The sequence below is a fragment of the Fusarium subglutinans genome (genome assembly GCF_013396075.1).
Source record: "Fusarium subglutinans strain NRRL 66333 chromosome Unknown NRRL66333_c0000141, whole genome shotgun sequence".
NCBI lineage: Eukaryota > Fungi > Ascomycota > Sordariomycetes > Hypocreales > Nectriaceae > Fusarium > Fusarium subglutinans.
This window is the reverse complement of record NW_023502204.1, coordinates 1-16,429: the sequence shown is the minus strand read 5'-3', so window position 1 is coordinate 16,429 and position 16,429 is coordinate 1. Positions and strand designations below refer to the sequence as shown.

Sequence of the window (16,429 nt, the reverse complement as noted above, 5' to 3'; positions counted from 1 at the left end):
TTGGTCATTTCAAGAGGCTCTTGGTTTATTTTATTTCCTCTAATTTGTTCCAAATCGAGCACAAGAGTAGTGTGTCGTCTCATCTCCAACAATCATGGGTATATATCGTACATGTTCCCCTTCGTTCAACACATTCACGTCCACTAAATAAAGGACCAAAACTCCAGTCGTATCCTAGTAATACAGATAAACTCAATACAGATTTCTCCATCCTTGTCAACTTCCTGCTGGAAGTCCTTCAACATCCCAGCTAAGGTCGACAGCATTCAATATCCCCCAAGGATCGCCATCACCGAGGGGGATAGTATTTGCCGCCATCTGTGCAAAGAGTGTTTCCTCGGTAGACTGCCATATAGGTGTAGAGATTCGTTCTTGAAATGCTCTTAGATCGATCCGATTTTCCTCTGCGCTGTTCCCGAGGCCGATATCAGGTGAGGTATGACTGCTCCCGGAGACCGTCTTTGTGTAGGACCCTTGGTTTGACCCTTGGTTAGCTGGCGAGGATGCGGCTGATGAATTTGTTCGATCCGGTAGCGAAATAGCACCTGAGGCCATGCGGGGTGAAAATGATGCTGGCCACATACCCGTTCCTCTGAAGTTGGGATTCAAGTTCAAGCTGAGAGGATCTCTGCTTCGCATATTGGCCATAACTTCAGGTCCAGGACTTTCTTTCGTTCTCTTTCGTTTATTGGTTTCCGGATCTGGTCGATCCGCAGGCTCGACATTTCTAGCAGCGGCCCCAAGCACAGCTGAATAGCACGTCTTTCCCAGCGACATGGCGCTGGCCACTTTGTCCAGTCTTGACTCTTCAGCATCCATCCGTTTCTCTTGGGTGAAATTGGAAGCAAATAAGATAGGCGATGCCCCAGTATGCTCCGCAACTGAGCTTCGGGCAAGCATGGGGATGCGCGACCTGCTTGGTCCAAAAGCGTTTCGATATTTCCTCAATGATGGTACTTGAATAACGGAACTGAGCCCGTTCTTTTCTATGTCGAGGCATGCTTGCTGTAAGAACGTTCGTGTGATGGTATGTACACGTGCGATAGCTTCCATAGATTGGATTATGAGCTGGAAATTTGACAGATCAATTGTGCTTAAGCCGTTGACCGGGTTCTCTTTGCCTAGGTACACGTAAACCGTAGTGGTACAGTAAAGCGAGAGGGCAGATAATGGACTCTTCTATACAATGGTTAGCCAAGATAACCAACATAAAGAATAGACTTACAAAGAACAGAGTGCCGTTGGCGGTCAGCCGCATGATATTAACAATCTCCTCGGCAGCCGCTCGAAGACGAGTAACACTACCCTGCTTGACATGGTCGGGAAGGTTGTATTTGTCCGCTTTTTCAATGGCAGCGTGGTGCAGACATATAATCGCGGCGTGGAGATTGAGGTTCAGATGGAGTGCTGATACGTCTCGCACATTCTCAGGGAGGCGGAATTTCTCGGGGAGAAACATGAAGAGGCTGGATAAGGTGTTGTCCAGATCGCGGTGTCGAGTCCAGAATGACCCATGCATTAGATCTTCGTTTCTTGAGTCGGGCTTGGATCGGTGAACATGACGGAGAATGATTTTGAATATTTCACAAGTAAGGATGGTTCCAGCGAACCCTGTGTACTGAGCACCTTGAATTGCCTCATCCAGAAAAGGAGCATCCTCTTTGCGATCTTCGACAAATGCTTCTTCCGAGGCAGGAAGCCTTGTCGCGATCTAAGTCGTGGTCAGCATTGCTCAGGAAAGGGGAGAGTATGTCATACGTCTTCCGAGTTAATCAGACCCGGCCATCCTGTAGAGATACTGCAATGTGCATCTGCAGCAAACACGCCCCAAAAGATTCTCCTTCGCTCTTCCAATTCAGCCCATGTGAGAGGAGGTCCCAGTGCTGGGGGCATTCCAAGGGGATCCCCATCGAGACGGTCAAGTCCTATCATGTGGCATAGTCGTACGGAGTTAGCTACGCTTATAGTCGACCTCGTGAAAAGCAAGTGTTTTGCCTCATAAAAGGCTATAAGGGCCCATGTCTGCGCGTGTTGAACAGATATGAAAGCATCCCCGTGTCCCTGAGCTTGTCAACATTGACCTATCAGGCACATTCAAATCGCTCACCTTCATCATATCTGCCTCAATGTACGCCCGTGATCGACGGTAAAAGATATCGTGGTACTCGTCAAACTTGGTGCTGCCAGTGGCTGCCAAAGCCCATATGGCATATCGCAGACACATAGGGGGTCTTCTGAGCAGAGGGCCATAAAAGGATTGGAGATATTTTCCCGGGTGAATAATTGGTATCATCCGATATTGGTTATGAAAGAAGATGTTGTTGCTGTCAAGGTCAGCGCCCATCTTGGAGGTCCAAATACCGACCATTCTTACAGTTCTTCCATGACATCGTCCGGCGGCAAAGGCTCGGTCATGCCTAGACTCATCAACTGCGCATTGAGAGACTGGGGGCTTTCTTGTGGATTTTGGACGATGTTGGGTGATGTGAAGGACGAGAAATCGGGATCAGGCAGAGTGTTAATTGTCTGACCTAGTCCAGGGGGGAAGTCCATATCAAAGAAGTTAACATTCGCCTGTGGTGGCTGAGTTGGACTCCCATCATCTGTTTTCTCCTCTGAAGAATTCTTATTGACCTCCTTGAGATAATCTTCAACTTGAGCTGAGATACATCATTAGCGACTCATGGTTCATGGTTACAATATAACTGTTGGATGCCGAGATACTTACCCAGACGAGCCTCGAGTTCCTTGACATTTCTTCTCTTGAGGTTGGGCTTCCTCCGTGATTCTGGATATACACACTCATTTGAGACCTTGACGCAGCGAGTGCACGCGGGCTTCGTGCGATCGCATTTCAACTTGCGGGCTCTGCAGGAAACGCATGCTAAAGGCTCAGTCTTTGCAGACTCAGGCTGGCCGGAAGGGTCGGGCTCGCTTGTGTCTGGTGGCATTTCGATGAACGAGTATAGTCATTCAACGAATGATAGTTCCGATTATTCCTCCCTGGAACCCAAGTTTGCGGTCGCTGTAGAGTGTCGCGCGTGGTGGACAGAGCAGAGAGAGGTTGGAGATAGGGCTGAAGAACCTTGCTTGTCAGATAGGTAGGTACAGGGTGAGAAGTAACTAGGTAGTCGAAGAGCAATCAAGTTATCGCGTTATCCCGACGAGTAACAGAATGCGTATCAAGGCTCAATTACGAGGGTATTCACGATGGAGAGAAACGTATTACAGGCATATTCACGTCGTCAAGCTTTGATGTGGTTTGCCGTTTGACAGACCAAACGTCGGAAATCTAAACTGTCCGAAGGCCGAGAGGCTTACAAAAGCCCGACAAAGGTTCTGATGAGTCAGGATCGCATGAAAAGAGCGAAGACGCGAGCAAGATGAGACCGAGACGTAACTGCCTTAATGATACCGTTGAGAGTTGAAGCAAAAGACGCAAAATGAAGGCGAGGGCATGCTTTAGTAGGTAGGTAGCCTGGTACTCACCTAGGTAAAAGAACCTTGACAAGTAATACCACCAACTAACTTGGAGGTGTGCCTTGTTGCTGAGGTATCGGTAAATGTTTCGGCTCGTTTAACCTTAACACACCAAGACTCCATAAAAAAAAAAGAAAGAAGAAAACAAGAGGCTGCTCGTTCCTGCTTCGGTGTGGCGCGGATAGGAGATAGCTTCTTCATCCATTGTTGAGTGGAGTGGCTCGAAGGTGTGATGTGTGTATATGAGTAAGGAAGCTAAGGTAGCTAGGGCCCAGTAGGCAGGCTACATAGAGAGATATAGGGGCCTAAGGCATATATATCTTAACACTACCCTATAGCCTAACCTACTGGCCTAAATAAAGCTATCTAGATATATAAAATAAGCTCTTTTTAACCTTCCTTAGTATTTTCCTTATCCCTAAACAGGTACCTTTTCTTTCTTTTCTTCTAATCTATTAAGAAGATTATAACTACCTAAATAGTATTTCCTAAAGTGGCCTTTTTACTATAAAATATCCCTACCTTTATAACAAGAGGCTAGCTATAACTATTACCTCTATAGGCCTTCTTTAGTAACTATATAGTCTTTTTATCTATACCTTTATCAGGGTTAGGATTAGGATCTGGGTCAGGGACCGTTTTCTTAGTAAGCTTCTTAGTAGACTTATTAGTAAGCTTGATCTTAATAACCTTTTTATAAGGGTTAGGTGCCTTAATTAGCTTATTTCTTTAGTTAGTCTTAGTAACTTTATTAACCTTAATAACTTCTTTATTAACCTTAAGGTCCTCTTTAGATATAGATACATATTTAGGGCCTTTTTTAGCAGCTTTAGTAACCTTATATTTAACTTATACCTTATAATATACCTCTTTATAATCCTTATAATAGGGCTAAGAGGTCTTTCTAGGTATAAAATTAAGCTCTTTTTTTATTATAAAGATCCTAAGGATACTATACTAATCTTTAATAATAGGTTAGTTTTTTTCTTTAAAAGGTGCCTTAGTAGGCAAGGTAAAAGGTACCTTAATAGGTAAAATAGGTATCTCTTTATAAGGTTTATCTTAGTATGCCTTAGTAGGTAAGGTAACCTTACTAGTTAGATTAAAGCTATTTATAGCTTAAAGTAGGTCTTGAGTACTAACTTTTATAATCTTAAGACCTTCCTTACCTAGCTTAGCTACAGTATAGTTACTAACTTACTATAATAGCTATATCTTAGTATAAAATTAACTAATTAAAAGCTTTAAATTATACTCTTTAGGTAAGCTATATACCTATATAAGGTATATTATCTTACTATAGCAGTAAAAGTTATAGTAAACCTTGGTATAACTTATTATAGGTTAAGAAGTAGGTACTTTAAAGGCCTTATAAAATTAAAAGCAAGTACCTTAAAGACCTTATAAAATAAGAAGCTATCTCTATTATTATATAATCTTCTTAATTAATATAACCTGCCTTAAAGGCTTAGTCTTTAGTGTATTTTAGCATTTTCCTTTATATATAAAAGTAAGTTTAATAGTTAATTTAAACTAATTATAACTTTTATATCCAGGCTTTAGTATAGAGGTATTAATTCTTTAATTAAGCTATAAAAAGTTACTTTTAAAGATAGTAAAAAAATAGAAAATAATCCGATTTTAGTTAGGATTTTAAAAAGAAGGAAAAATATATATTAAAAAGTAATAATTTTAAACGTATAGAAGCGCATAAAGGCACATAACCTATTAAGTGGAGTAGCTTAAAGGTGTAATGTATATGTATAAGTAAGGAAGCTAAGGTAGCTAGGGCCCAGTAGGCAGGCTACATAGAGAGATATGGGGGCCTGAGGCACATATATCTCAACATCCATTGCGTATCAGCCACACCTAAAGGCGGAAAATAAGGTACCTTCTTGTGTCCTGAATACAACAGGTAGGTACCTCAGGTCGAGCTTGGCCCATCTAAGCATCCAAACCTTGGAGGGAAGGCAGAAGCGAGAAACACATCGCTTGCGATTCGTTCCCGATTTGACTGCTAACAACGTAAGGTACACAGTAGCAAGGGGATGCAATAAAACTTTAGACCTCTATCCTATGTGATAAAAGTCCTTAGGTAAACTTAGGTAAACTTAGTATAAGTTAGTATAGATATTAAGGATCTTAGACTAAGTAATTTTGGCACCTTAGTTTAACGGCAGAAGTCTTCTTACACCCTGAGGAGTAGGTAGGTACGGACCCAAGGTCTACTATCTTATTGAACCCCCTGCTAATAAATCTCTTGTCACCTCACAAGCTCCATCACTTCCACTGCCATTCTCAGTCTCACTTTCGAACCCACCAGAAACAAATGACTGTACTTTTAGCCCTTCAATAACGCTCCACTGTACCGTACATGCACCATACAAACATCTGTACAGTATGGAGAGCGGATGCTCTGTGACCTGTGTGTTGGCGGCCCGGAACACCCCAGCCGATGATATCTCGCTCGACTTTTCTCCGCTAAGGTTAACTGGATCTCTCCCTGTGACCGATGAGCATGTCACTTGGGCCTTTCGGCAATCAGATCTTCAACACACAAGAGAGCTCACTCACCTGCATCTTCAACACCATCAGCACCGCTCCTACTGTACCCGCCTGCCCGCCCCAGTCCAATCAGTACCTAGCTTGCATTGTCCTCAGACTCTTCTTCCAGGGCGGAGATCAAGGGGCAAACTCAAAACCCTCGTGTTTAGTAAACGTTCTCGACCCTAGTCGTTCGAGGTCAGAGATCAAAGCACTTTGCTATTCTATTCTTTCCGACGAGGTTTTCAGCTCTTTCTCGTCAGTCTTCGTCATCCTCACCACCACCGCTGCCAGGGTCTTCATCCGCACCATCATGCGAAAAGTCGTTCGTATTTCAAGCGCTGCATAACTAATGATAGTCTAGAATTTGACTTTCTCTGACCAGATTGACTTCACAACGAGGTGTCAGGGCAGCATCATCCATCCACAACCCCAGTCACTGCGCTTTTCCATGAACAACACGCTTCTTGCCCCTTCGGTGCTGCCGCGCTACAGCCGGGATGAGACGATGTCACTGGGCCATCAATGACGGCCGTATTACAGGGCTCCCGCCACTTGAAAGCAGGGAACTGTGGCTGCCAACGCCATCGCTCCCACTCTAGCCACTACCGTATATGTACAGTACACATGATCAGGGACTAAGAGGGCACGAACTGACACGCCCCAGCCATATGTACATGCACATACGGATACGTACTGTGAGTGCGGCGGTGCGCTTTGCTGTCCTCTGTCGACGGGAAACGCGGGCTTGAAATCCGAATGGTCTGTATCGTACCTGTTCCTCCCGATGTCAGCTAGTCAGCTAGTCATTCCATCAGCCGAGCTAGAACTTTGACAGGGCTTCTCGAGTTGCCTCGACGGCCGCCAGACCCACTCTGATGGACAGATGTGTGTGGCACTTAGCCGTCTGCTGCCGATTCGACAAGCGCTGACGATTCACAGCTAGGCCTCAACACTATCTCTGGAGCATTGGCAGTCCTGGAAGGCCCGGCCGATCACCAAGATCGACAAAGAGCACCTAGCTTAGTGGCAGCCCTAAATTGGTTTTAGACTCTACGCCATTCAGGTTTCCACACTTCCAATCAGGTGGTGGCGTTGAGTCCAACGAGGTCAACCCTGAGCAACGGTTCTGGCAACTCCGGTATTCAGAGACACAGAATCAAGCCCGGGTGTCGCAGCCCTGAAACGAAAGGCATTGGCGATAATAGCCTTTACGCACAGATCGTTTTTCGCATGGACTTTTTCTCGCTGGGGATTCTTATCGACGGTTCCTTATCTTCTTGCTCTCAATTTACATCCTCTTCGTTTTACAACCAGGCACTCATTGAGCATACGCTCCGCTGATCAACATAGTAGCCCGGGGTCTCGGGGATTAACTTGACAGGGGACAAAATGGCGATGTGGATTACCGCCTCGCCCTTCTTATATCAGCCCTGCCAGTACTCCGTACGGAATGCCATCTAAAATGATGGTGACCTTCATGGTTCTGCCTGCGCATCTTTGCACAAGCCTCAATGACTAGACCCCAGAAGTATGAGCGGTTAGCCGCATAGGTGTCTGCATCATCAGGCACCCGTGTCAACAGCTTGAACCCATTAAATGTGGCTTTGTTAGAAGAAACCGCTCAAATTGCACAAAATGGGATGAACGGGCACGCACGAGCCAGTGAAGAAAGTCAATCCGTCTCCCTGGAATGGCTAAAGTTAGAACTGAGAGGTAACGTTGTTCATTTTGACATAATGGAGGCGGCTCTGGAGTGATCAGGGATCGACGATAGGGCCCTGTGCACCCATACGCCGCAAAATTTACATTGAAGCCGCCTGGTTTGCAGAGGTGGTGAGGCGCTGCATCTCAAACCTAGGCTCCAGTTGACGTTGAATTTATGTTCCAAAGTTGAATACGTCAAGTTACCTTGAAGCATGCTTGCCACGCGAAGAAAGACTCAGGTTGTCTCAGTCCTTTCGTTAGCCTCACCGCAATGAGAGTGCTCGCATGCCAACGCTCTGTTTCGGTTCAGCGGATCCGGAAAAAAAAAAGGTATCAATCAAGGGTATTGTAGCTCGCCGTCTTTGCGGCAACTTGCGAGTTGCCACTTTGTTTTACTACGGAATCCAAGAGACGAAGGAAACTCCGTTCAACATCATCCAGCTTATTCAAGGACCCGAGCAGTGCTAAATTGTGGCCCACAGTCATCAGCTTGCCTTTGAGACACTCAGTTGTCAACCACCTATCAATGCCCACATGTCGCCTTGGCGGGCGCATCAAGGATGTTCTGAGGAACGTCTTGTCTTTCAGCCACGCCACGCGGCTCGTTTGCTCCAGTGCCATGGACAAGGAAATGAAAGAGAGGGAAACTTGGTGAGCCACTCCTAGGTGCTCTGGGCCAGCGAAACAGGGCATCACGTCGAACGGCCTGTCAATGAAACATACGTGCAAGAATGAGCTTCTTAGTTCAGCACAGGCAATTTAAAGGGACCAGCTGAGGCTGCTCAAAAGATTCCTTGGCCTAGGGTATCATGCCAAGTTTCAAGTTGGACCAGAGTAATTTCCTCAAGAGTCTATCTGAGCGGTTGCACTACGCAGCCATAACGACTACTAGCCTCCTAGTGGTACTCACAAACGAGCATATGTACGAAAAAGGGTACGCCTCTCAGCCTAGCTGTCATCTAAGCCCGCCACAGATGTCGCTGGCGCCCCTCATGGTCCACCAGCATCTTGCCGCGGCGAACGCCCGTTTTGTGTCAATTACTCTTAATTCCGGAGGGAACTTATGTTGAAGAGTCTTGGTCATCAGCAATCGCCATAACATATCAACACTAGCAACGGATACCAGACATGCCGTAGCCGTACAGCCAAATGTTGCATGGGGTCTTTATCATGTGAGATTTGTTAAAACAGGCCAATGCCCGAATGACTTTCACGACACAATACATACTGGGGCAGACAGAGTGACTGCTGCACATTATGATGACCAGAGCATACCATGAAGACAGACGGACAGGCAAATAATTCACCTGATTGTGGTAGCTTTGCATAGCCTCCAACGAATATCGAAGACAAGTAGTGACTTGCTGGCTGTCAATTGACACAGAAAAGGACGTCAAATCGGTCCGGTGTGTTTAACTGATTCATGTGGAAGCTCGGCAAAACATGGCTACTTGATCTATGTATGCATAGTCTGGTTGGTATCATTACCACTCTTGGTGGACAGTGCATCTGCCGTCTTGTCCAAGTTGCTTGGTTTATGCTTGTTTCCGTCTGCTCACATCTCCTGGGGGTAGTAGTCAACTTTCAGGCCCTTTTGCATATTGCATATTGGGTATTAGGCACCTGGACCGGTCACAAGAGGCCCTGTCTCCCTGTCGCCCTGTCCTCCTTGCCTGCAAACACCCCCTCACCGGTCAATCTTGACATGTTTCATGCCCGCTGTGCATCCCTGTTCCCAGCTGGTCGGCATGCGTAGATCGTTCGACTGAACTTTACTGTGTACAAGGAGATGGATGTCCTTGCGGCATTCACGGCTCAGGGCGCTCCTAGAAGCCCGATATGGCATTTGCAAGTGCCGCAATCCAAGCGCCCTTGACCTGGCCCTGACAGCATTATAATCGCCTGCAAACCGTCACAAGCCATGAGTTACTCTTTTGGGAAGGCAGCCGCCTCATGAGGTTGTCTAGATGTGCATGCAGCGGCAGAGGCGCACCTGTGGGCGTTGCTGTTGCTGTTGGTGGTGCTGTTGCTGTTGGTGGTGCTGTTGCTGCATATCTTCAACCATGAACTATTGTCTGCTATCGACGAGTAGACAACGTGCCTCTCCGTGCTATGGATATCCGATACTACCTTCTTTTCCTTCTCACTGTCTCTCTCGTTCAAATTCCCTTCTTGGCGCCATGCATAATTGCTATTGAATGTGTGCTCATCATTGCTAAGTCATTGAAAAACTCGTCTTTTATGCAACCATCCAGCCTCCCCCCCTAAGTAGCTAGGTATGTTTGTATCTATGCCACCCACACCCTACCTTGCCTTCTCCTGCTGCATCAGACCTCCGAGCCCCGGAGAATCTCCGTCGGGTGTGTCTTGCATTAACAGAGTCAGTGTCGTCAAATCCTCCGTAGCCCAGTTTAGGATGACAGAAACGGCCGACTGGCTCTTTGTTCAAAGACATCACCAACACGGACCTCAACTTGGTCCTTCTCGGAACATGGTCTCCTTTCCTCCCTGAAACTTGGCAGACCCCCTCTACCTGATCGGATTTGAAGTGAGGTGGTAGTTGGTTCTATCAAACCAGTGGCCCCTAACATAGGTTAGCCGTTGCCGCTATACATGACCGGTGGCATTCTAGATAGCCCCGGCTAAGATCATCCTCTCCATTGACTCCACATGGGCTCCCCTAAATCTGCATTGCCAAACATAGGGATTCTGTAGCGAGTATTGAGTGAGCGTTAGCGATGCTATGGGTAAGACTGGCTGCCTCATGTTATTATATTGGTGGCCGGGGGTCGGGGAATTCCCGATACTTGGTATTTCCACTTAAGATCAAAGCTTTCAAGTATGGTTAGCTGTCCCTAATAGGTGAATCAACTAAAATCCAACTGTGGCCCGTCCTGCCTGGACTTACACCCACCCATGCATGCACAGACGGTAGGTCACTGTCGGACGGACGCTTCCTAGTCGTGTGGTCTGTATTTGGCTCATCCCTGATTGGCAAAGTTTTCCTTTTCTTGTAATTTGATTTGATTTGATTTGATTTGGTATGAGTTGACAAGGAAGGCGTCTGGTTCACCTTTTGCCAAAGTCATCATGAGCCCCTAGATTATCGTAGATTGTCCGCGAGGTGTCTAATCTTCTTTGAGTCCAATGCTCATCCGGGAGACCCATCCTCTCTTTATCCTCCATGCAAACGCTGTTATCGTATATATCGCGTTTTCTTCGTTGAAATGTTGATGACCGTCCTCCATGCTTTTTGTTCCTCCTCAAAGGTTCAATGGCTAGCCAAAGGGGAGAACCAATATTCCCACTTTAGATAGCACAAATACCCAAGGGATATCCCGCCGCTAATAAACGCGTTCAGAGGCTAAAACCTCAAACATCAAGAACAAACAGTAGCAAGAACATAAAATGCGCTATTCCCATACCAAGCCCGAAAAAGGGTATCGCTCCGAAAAAACAAGATCATTCAAATAATGGCCAATGCAGATCTTCATAGTACCTGAGTTTAGACGCTGCCCCTACCAATGGTGCCAGGCCTTCGCTGGCTCAACGCCTCAAGTTCCTCGTCATAAGTGGCGCCCTCACCATCACTCAAGGGTCCGGCGGGCTCTCGTTTGGAGTGGTCAAAGTCACCCCGTTCTGTTGTGGCGAGGACCTTTAGGTCACCGCCTCGAGCGCCCGTCATGGCGTCAGTTTCGGCGCGAGCGTTGTTGATCATGGCTGGCAATTGGCGACGTCGAGCATTGATGAACCAGTTTGAGATTTGATCTGTTGGTGGACATGTTAGTTTCCAGTCTTGACTAGGCTTCTCCGTCCTTGGTTTAGTCCGGCCAAACTTACTCATCTGCAGTCCAGTCTGCCGCATGAGATCTTGCTTTTCGTCCTCGGTAGGGTATGGGTGTTGAAGGTGTGCGACGAACCACGCCCTGAGCTTATCTGTAGTCTCCTTGGGCAAGTTTCCTCTTCGCTTCCGTTGTTTGTTATCACCGCTAAGACTGGCAGAGCTCATGTCCCCAAATCGAACGAAATCTTGGTAAGGCGTGTTATATGTGCCTGGGGTAAAAGGTGTCCGGTCATACGAGTGAGCTGATCCAGTGGATAGTGACTGATATCGTGTTGGGTGGTGGTAAGGATACCCATAACCGTTTTCACGGTATGGTGAGACGCCAGGCTCAGATATGGGGGTTCGTGAATGTGACATCGACTGCTGAGGTGGTCGATAGCCGTCTGCAGGTACTGTACCACGGCCCACGGGTAGTTCCCGGTCTAAAGAACGTGGTGGAGGAAGACTGGGTAGCGTCGAACGAGATTCTGCTCGCTCACTAACTTCCATTGAGACTGAGTGGGAGTTTGAGCCGTTTGTCAGAAAAGGGCTTGTCCTTGTGGGAGCGGCCCAATTCTCTTGTGACCCCCCTTGAATAGGTAGATGTGGTGAAATCTGTCTGGGTGAAGCTCGATCCGGACTGTAGCACAAGCGTGGTACTTGACGGACTCTCTCCATTTCAACTTCACGCTCTATTGATAGTCGCCTTCTTTTACTAGAGTTGGGTGAGTGTATGTATTGAGGAGATGCTGCGGGCAATGGCGGTGCGCCCAAGGGTGGCCCTGTAGATGGCGGCTGGGTCTGAAGCTGTAATTCGGGGAATGCCTGTATGAGATATTAGCTAAACATAATGGATTGCTTGTCGAATCGATGCAATGTACCTGTCGAATTGAAGGAAGTGCAACTTTGTCGTTCTCGGTCCTCGGTCGAAGTGAATAGTCGGGACATCGGTCGGTTTCCCATGGACGGGGCATGCCGAAAGATGAAGGGTGAGGAGAAGGAGATGCTGTAGCAAGCATAGACATATTGGGAAGTTGAGGAGCTGAGTGTGGTGGTTTCGTTTCAGACTGATTTGACAGTGAACGGCTATCTTCCATAACAATACAGCGAGCAGGGCGAGGAGTAACCGCGCAGCGGTTATCGTGATCTATTGCCCGGTGTGAAGGACAATTCGAATCCCGATTACTGATCAATGTTGAATTGTACCTTGAGATATTACGCAGTGTGAAGTCAAGGAACTCTTGAACGATCGTCCAGTCCGCAACGTTGGTGATCTAATAGACAGTTCAGGAAACCGCAGCGTTGGTGAGTAAAGAGCGAAATCAGGCAGACAGTCTTGAAGACTAAGCCTGGTCGTATTACAAGAAGATAGTGACGGAGAGAAGGAGATGGTGGTTCAAGAGAGTAACGATGAGTCGTGGGTTAATTGCCGTTGGTGGGACGCCCAAGCCTTTTGTATATCAGAGATATAATGGCGGCGTTTGGCCTTGACGGCTGTTCCAAACCCCATGTAGTGGGGGCTACTCAACCGTAGGGCAACGCAGACGAGGGAGCCAGGTTAGGAAATGCCAGAAGACACAGGGCCATAAACAGTCTGAGCGGAGAATTTCAAAGTGGTCGGGGCTGAACTGGAGAAGTCTCAGTACTAGTGAAACCAACTCATCCAAGCCACAGACAACGACGTGGGAACAAAGCGTTGTGGACTGGGATACCAGGTTCTTTAAAGCAATACAGCCAGGTACCTCTCCAAGAGGCTTCTTTGCCTCGAGGTGTGGAGGAAACAACCTGACGGGCAGTCTAAACCTGAAGGGCTCAGGCATGCGAGCTTGAGCAGGGTACACAGGGCGATCAAGAAGCCAGGGGGAATGAAGGATGGGGCAAGATGAAGAAACAAATGGCCTGGCTTGAGAGAACCTAGCGTCGTATCGTTCAGGACAAGAGAAACGTCACCAATCCCAAAACACTCATCAACAGCTTTGACAGGCTCGTGGTGGTTGCTGGGATATGGCCGCTTCCTGGATCAGGGGTGGTTATCGACATGGAGCAGGGACTCAACAAGAGGCCAAGACCTGGCGCCCATGGCTCTTAGTTCTCAATTTAGGAACCCAGTTGGAGAAGCAGAGAAAGTTGACCAGGTCCATGGTTGTTGACACACCATGGCGTGTGCGATTTGGCAGCCTTTTCGATGTGGAGTGTGGAGTGTCAGCTAGTTGTCGCCGCTTCCACCCCCATCTGCATGTCCCTTTTTATGTACATTCGTTGTTTGTATGGACGATGGAGTCAAGGCGGTTGAGAGAGAACGTGCGATGAATGGGATTGTCCTATGCGAGGACCAGACCGGAGCCTGGGGTATCATTGCATATGCATCTACCTTTACACACGCATACATACCGACACGAAAGCAGACATATATGAGTTTGTGGTCATGCTTGACAGTACCCTGTCCTGAACAGGCCAGACCACAATTTTCGACATGGGCATAAAATTTTATCCCTAACTGGATCTGCATTTCCTCAACGTTGGTAAGCCTCTGTGGCTTGGCGCTAGATTGCCGACTCTGGTTGTAGTTGTGGTTGTGAACGTTGTAAAAGTAAGAAGCCACTCACATAGTCTCTCACCACTGCTTGTGAGGGGATCACGAGATTGGAGCGCTCTGACCCAGGCCGATGGGTTTCGGGCTTGTGGTGCTATTAGAGTTCAAGAATGACGGATGCTCAGCGCTGGTAGGTGCCGTTACGCTCCTCTTTGGCTTTGCCTCTGGCTGACACAGTCCAGCCTCGATATTTGACGGGTGCCATCTCCATAGTTGTTGTGGCTAGGGGCAGCGCTAGAGCGGCTACGGCACCCGCCACTGACAAAGGCATCTGCAAGTTGCAGATATGCCATGAATCAAACGTAATCCTTGGTTCGCTACCGTCACCTTTCAAGCAAGTAATTACACCTCAGTACAGGGTTGTGGATCGGCGTCCAGTTCTGTAAGCGTCACTATCCCAGGCACCCAGACTGCACGGTAGAGTTTTAAGTAAGTGGTCATGGTCGTACAATTGTCATTACCCGTCTGTGCTTCGAGGCTGAACCGAGCGACCTCGCAATTGTGTCCGTAGGTAGGGACCATAGGCTCCCGGCATTCATTGTGTGTTCGGCAGCCAATGTGGGGTTGTTGACTGTGGTAAGGAATGCCTTGCCTGCCTGCTTGTCGTGGTGTTGTGCCATGTTTGTTTCCTGGATTTCCAGCAATCCTGAAAGGGGGGCATAAGCCCACTCATATCACTAGGATTTCTGACTGTGACGCGGCTTGGGCGGGTACAGAGGACGGGAGGCCCGTGGCGTCGACGGGCAGTCCAGGCCCGAGTGCCTGGGTCTTGGTCGGTCCAACAAGATCTTGGGATAGATGTCTAGACGCCTCATGAGTGCAAAGACACGCATATGTATATGTGTGTGCGTTGATAAGTAAGAGATGGGCGACCCACACCTCATTGTTTAGGAGATGCTATTTCTTCGCCTTGTGCTGGTTAGACATCAGTCGTGGGCCGGAGGTTTATTGGATCGTACATGAATAGATAAATTATGACAGCTTGCCTGCCCTCGCACAAATCGCAGAACATAAACTCAACAGCCTGTCCGCAAAAGCTTTAATGCGATTGGCTTGTCAAGTTATACGATCGTCGCGAAGATCGCACGGCGCCGGGACGTATTGGGATCACCTCCGGAGCCAGGATAGCCATTCTCGAAAGCCACGATTGGTTCCTAAGAAAACGGTTTGGAGGGGATTGCAGGGCAGCATGGCACAGTACATGTGCTGCTCGGCGTAGGGGCACTGAAACAGCAGGTATTGTAGCATCTCTAGACTCAATACGGTCTGCCACCGACGACGGTCAAAGTCATACTTGCTCTTGGCACCTGAATGAAGCTTAAGTTATCCGTTTGAGAACATGGTATCAGTCAAAAAGGATTGAACGTTACACCACCCCGAGGCTTGCTGGCGCGTGCCTGTTGGTCCCTAGCGTGCCTGATCTCGGCAGATGAGTCTCGAGCTTAAACAGGATCATAAACTTTGTTTATCCTTCCGAGGTGAAGTCTGGAAGGTTTGAGGTCCAGGACCAGCAGGTGAACCGATGAAGTTGCACTCACCGTTGAGGTTGGCGTTTGTTACGGAGACGATGTGATGCTATTCCAGGATGGGGAAGCTGATCAAGGTTCTCCACATCATGGTCCACATCACGTTACCTTGCACGGGGTTTTGAAATGGAAGGTGCATTGAAATTTGAATGTATACCGACCTTACCTCTTTCCTAAGAATATACATACGGCGGCTCCCACCATGGAAGGTACATATAGATAGGCAGGTACATACGTGCGTGCTGTACGGTTAGACAGGTAAGTACTACCTAAAATACATAAGGTAGGGACTCTCTTGATTAAGTTCCTCTCCGAGGGGACATAGTGTGTTTTTTATTATATTTTTTATAATTTTATCTATATTCTAACTACCTTATATAATTAATAAAGGCCTTTTTAAACCTTCTCTTTAGGCTATATTACTAGACTTTTCCTTACTTTATAGAATTATATTTACCTAAATAGTCTTAAAATTATAAATAATACTAAGTATTTAACCTATATTATTATTAGCTATTTTCCTTAAGAAGTTAACCTTTTAGCTTAAAAGCCTTTAGTTATAAATAAAATAAAAGGCTAAAACTTTTAGCTATTTTTAGTATTAAAAAAAGGTAACTTTTACTAGGTTAAATTACTATATTAAAAGTAGCTAGTAGTTTAAGGCTACTAATTTAACTTATATAAGATTATTAAAGTATATAAATAAAAGTAAAAGGTAATTATTTTACTTTTAAAGCTTTAAGATAAAATATTTAT

The 16,429-nt window shown here is 46.9% G+C and overlaps 2 protein-coding genes across 2 annotated transcripts; both read right to left on the bottom strand.

Annotated features, from left to right (window-relative positions):
* Positions 1-216: 216 nt before the first annotated feature.
* Positions 217-2,951, bottom strand: FSUBG_9305 (Zn(II)2Cys6 transcriptional activator; the record flags this gene model as incomplete). The annotated part of the gene is made up of 6 exons (XM_036687804.1): positions 217-1,179; positions 1,226-1,711; positions 1,759-2,061; positions 2,108-2,324; positions 2,375-2,660; positions 2,729-2,951. The coding sequence occupies 6 exons, from the start codon at positions 2,949-2,951 to the stop codon at positions 217-219; spliced, it is 2,478 nt and encodes an 825-aa protein (XP_036535170.1).
* An 8,285-nt stretch (positions 2,952-11,236) lies between these two features.
* Positions 11,237-12,579, bottom strand: FSUBG_9304 (PTH12; the record flags this gene model as incomplete). Its single annotated transcript, XM_036687803.1, has 2 exons — positions 11,237-12,379; positions 12,436-12,579. 2 exons carry the CDS (start codon positions 12,577-12,579, stop codon positions 11,237-11,239), a joined length of 1,287 nt encoding a protein of 428 aa, XP_036535169.1.
* Between the last annotated feature and the right edge of the window lie 3,850 nt (positions 12,580-16,429).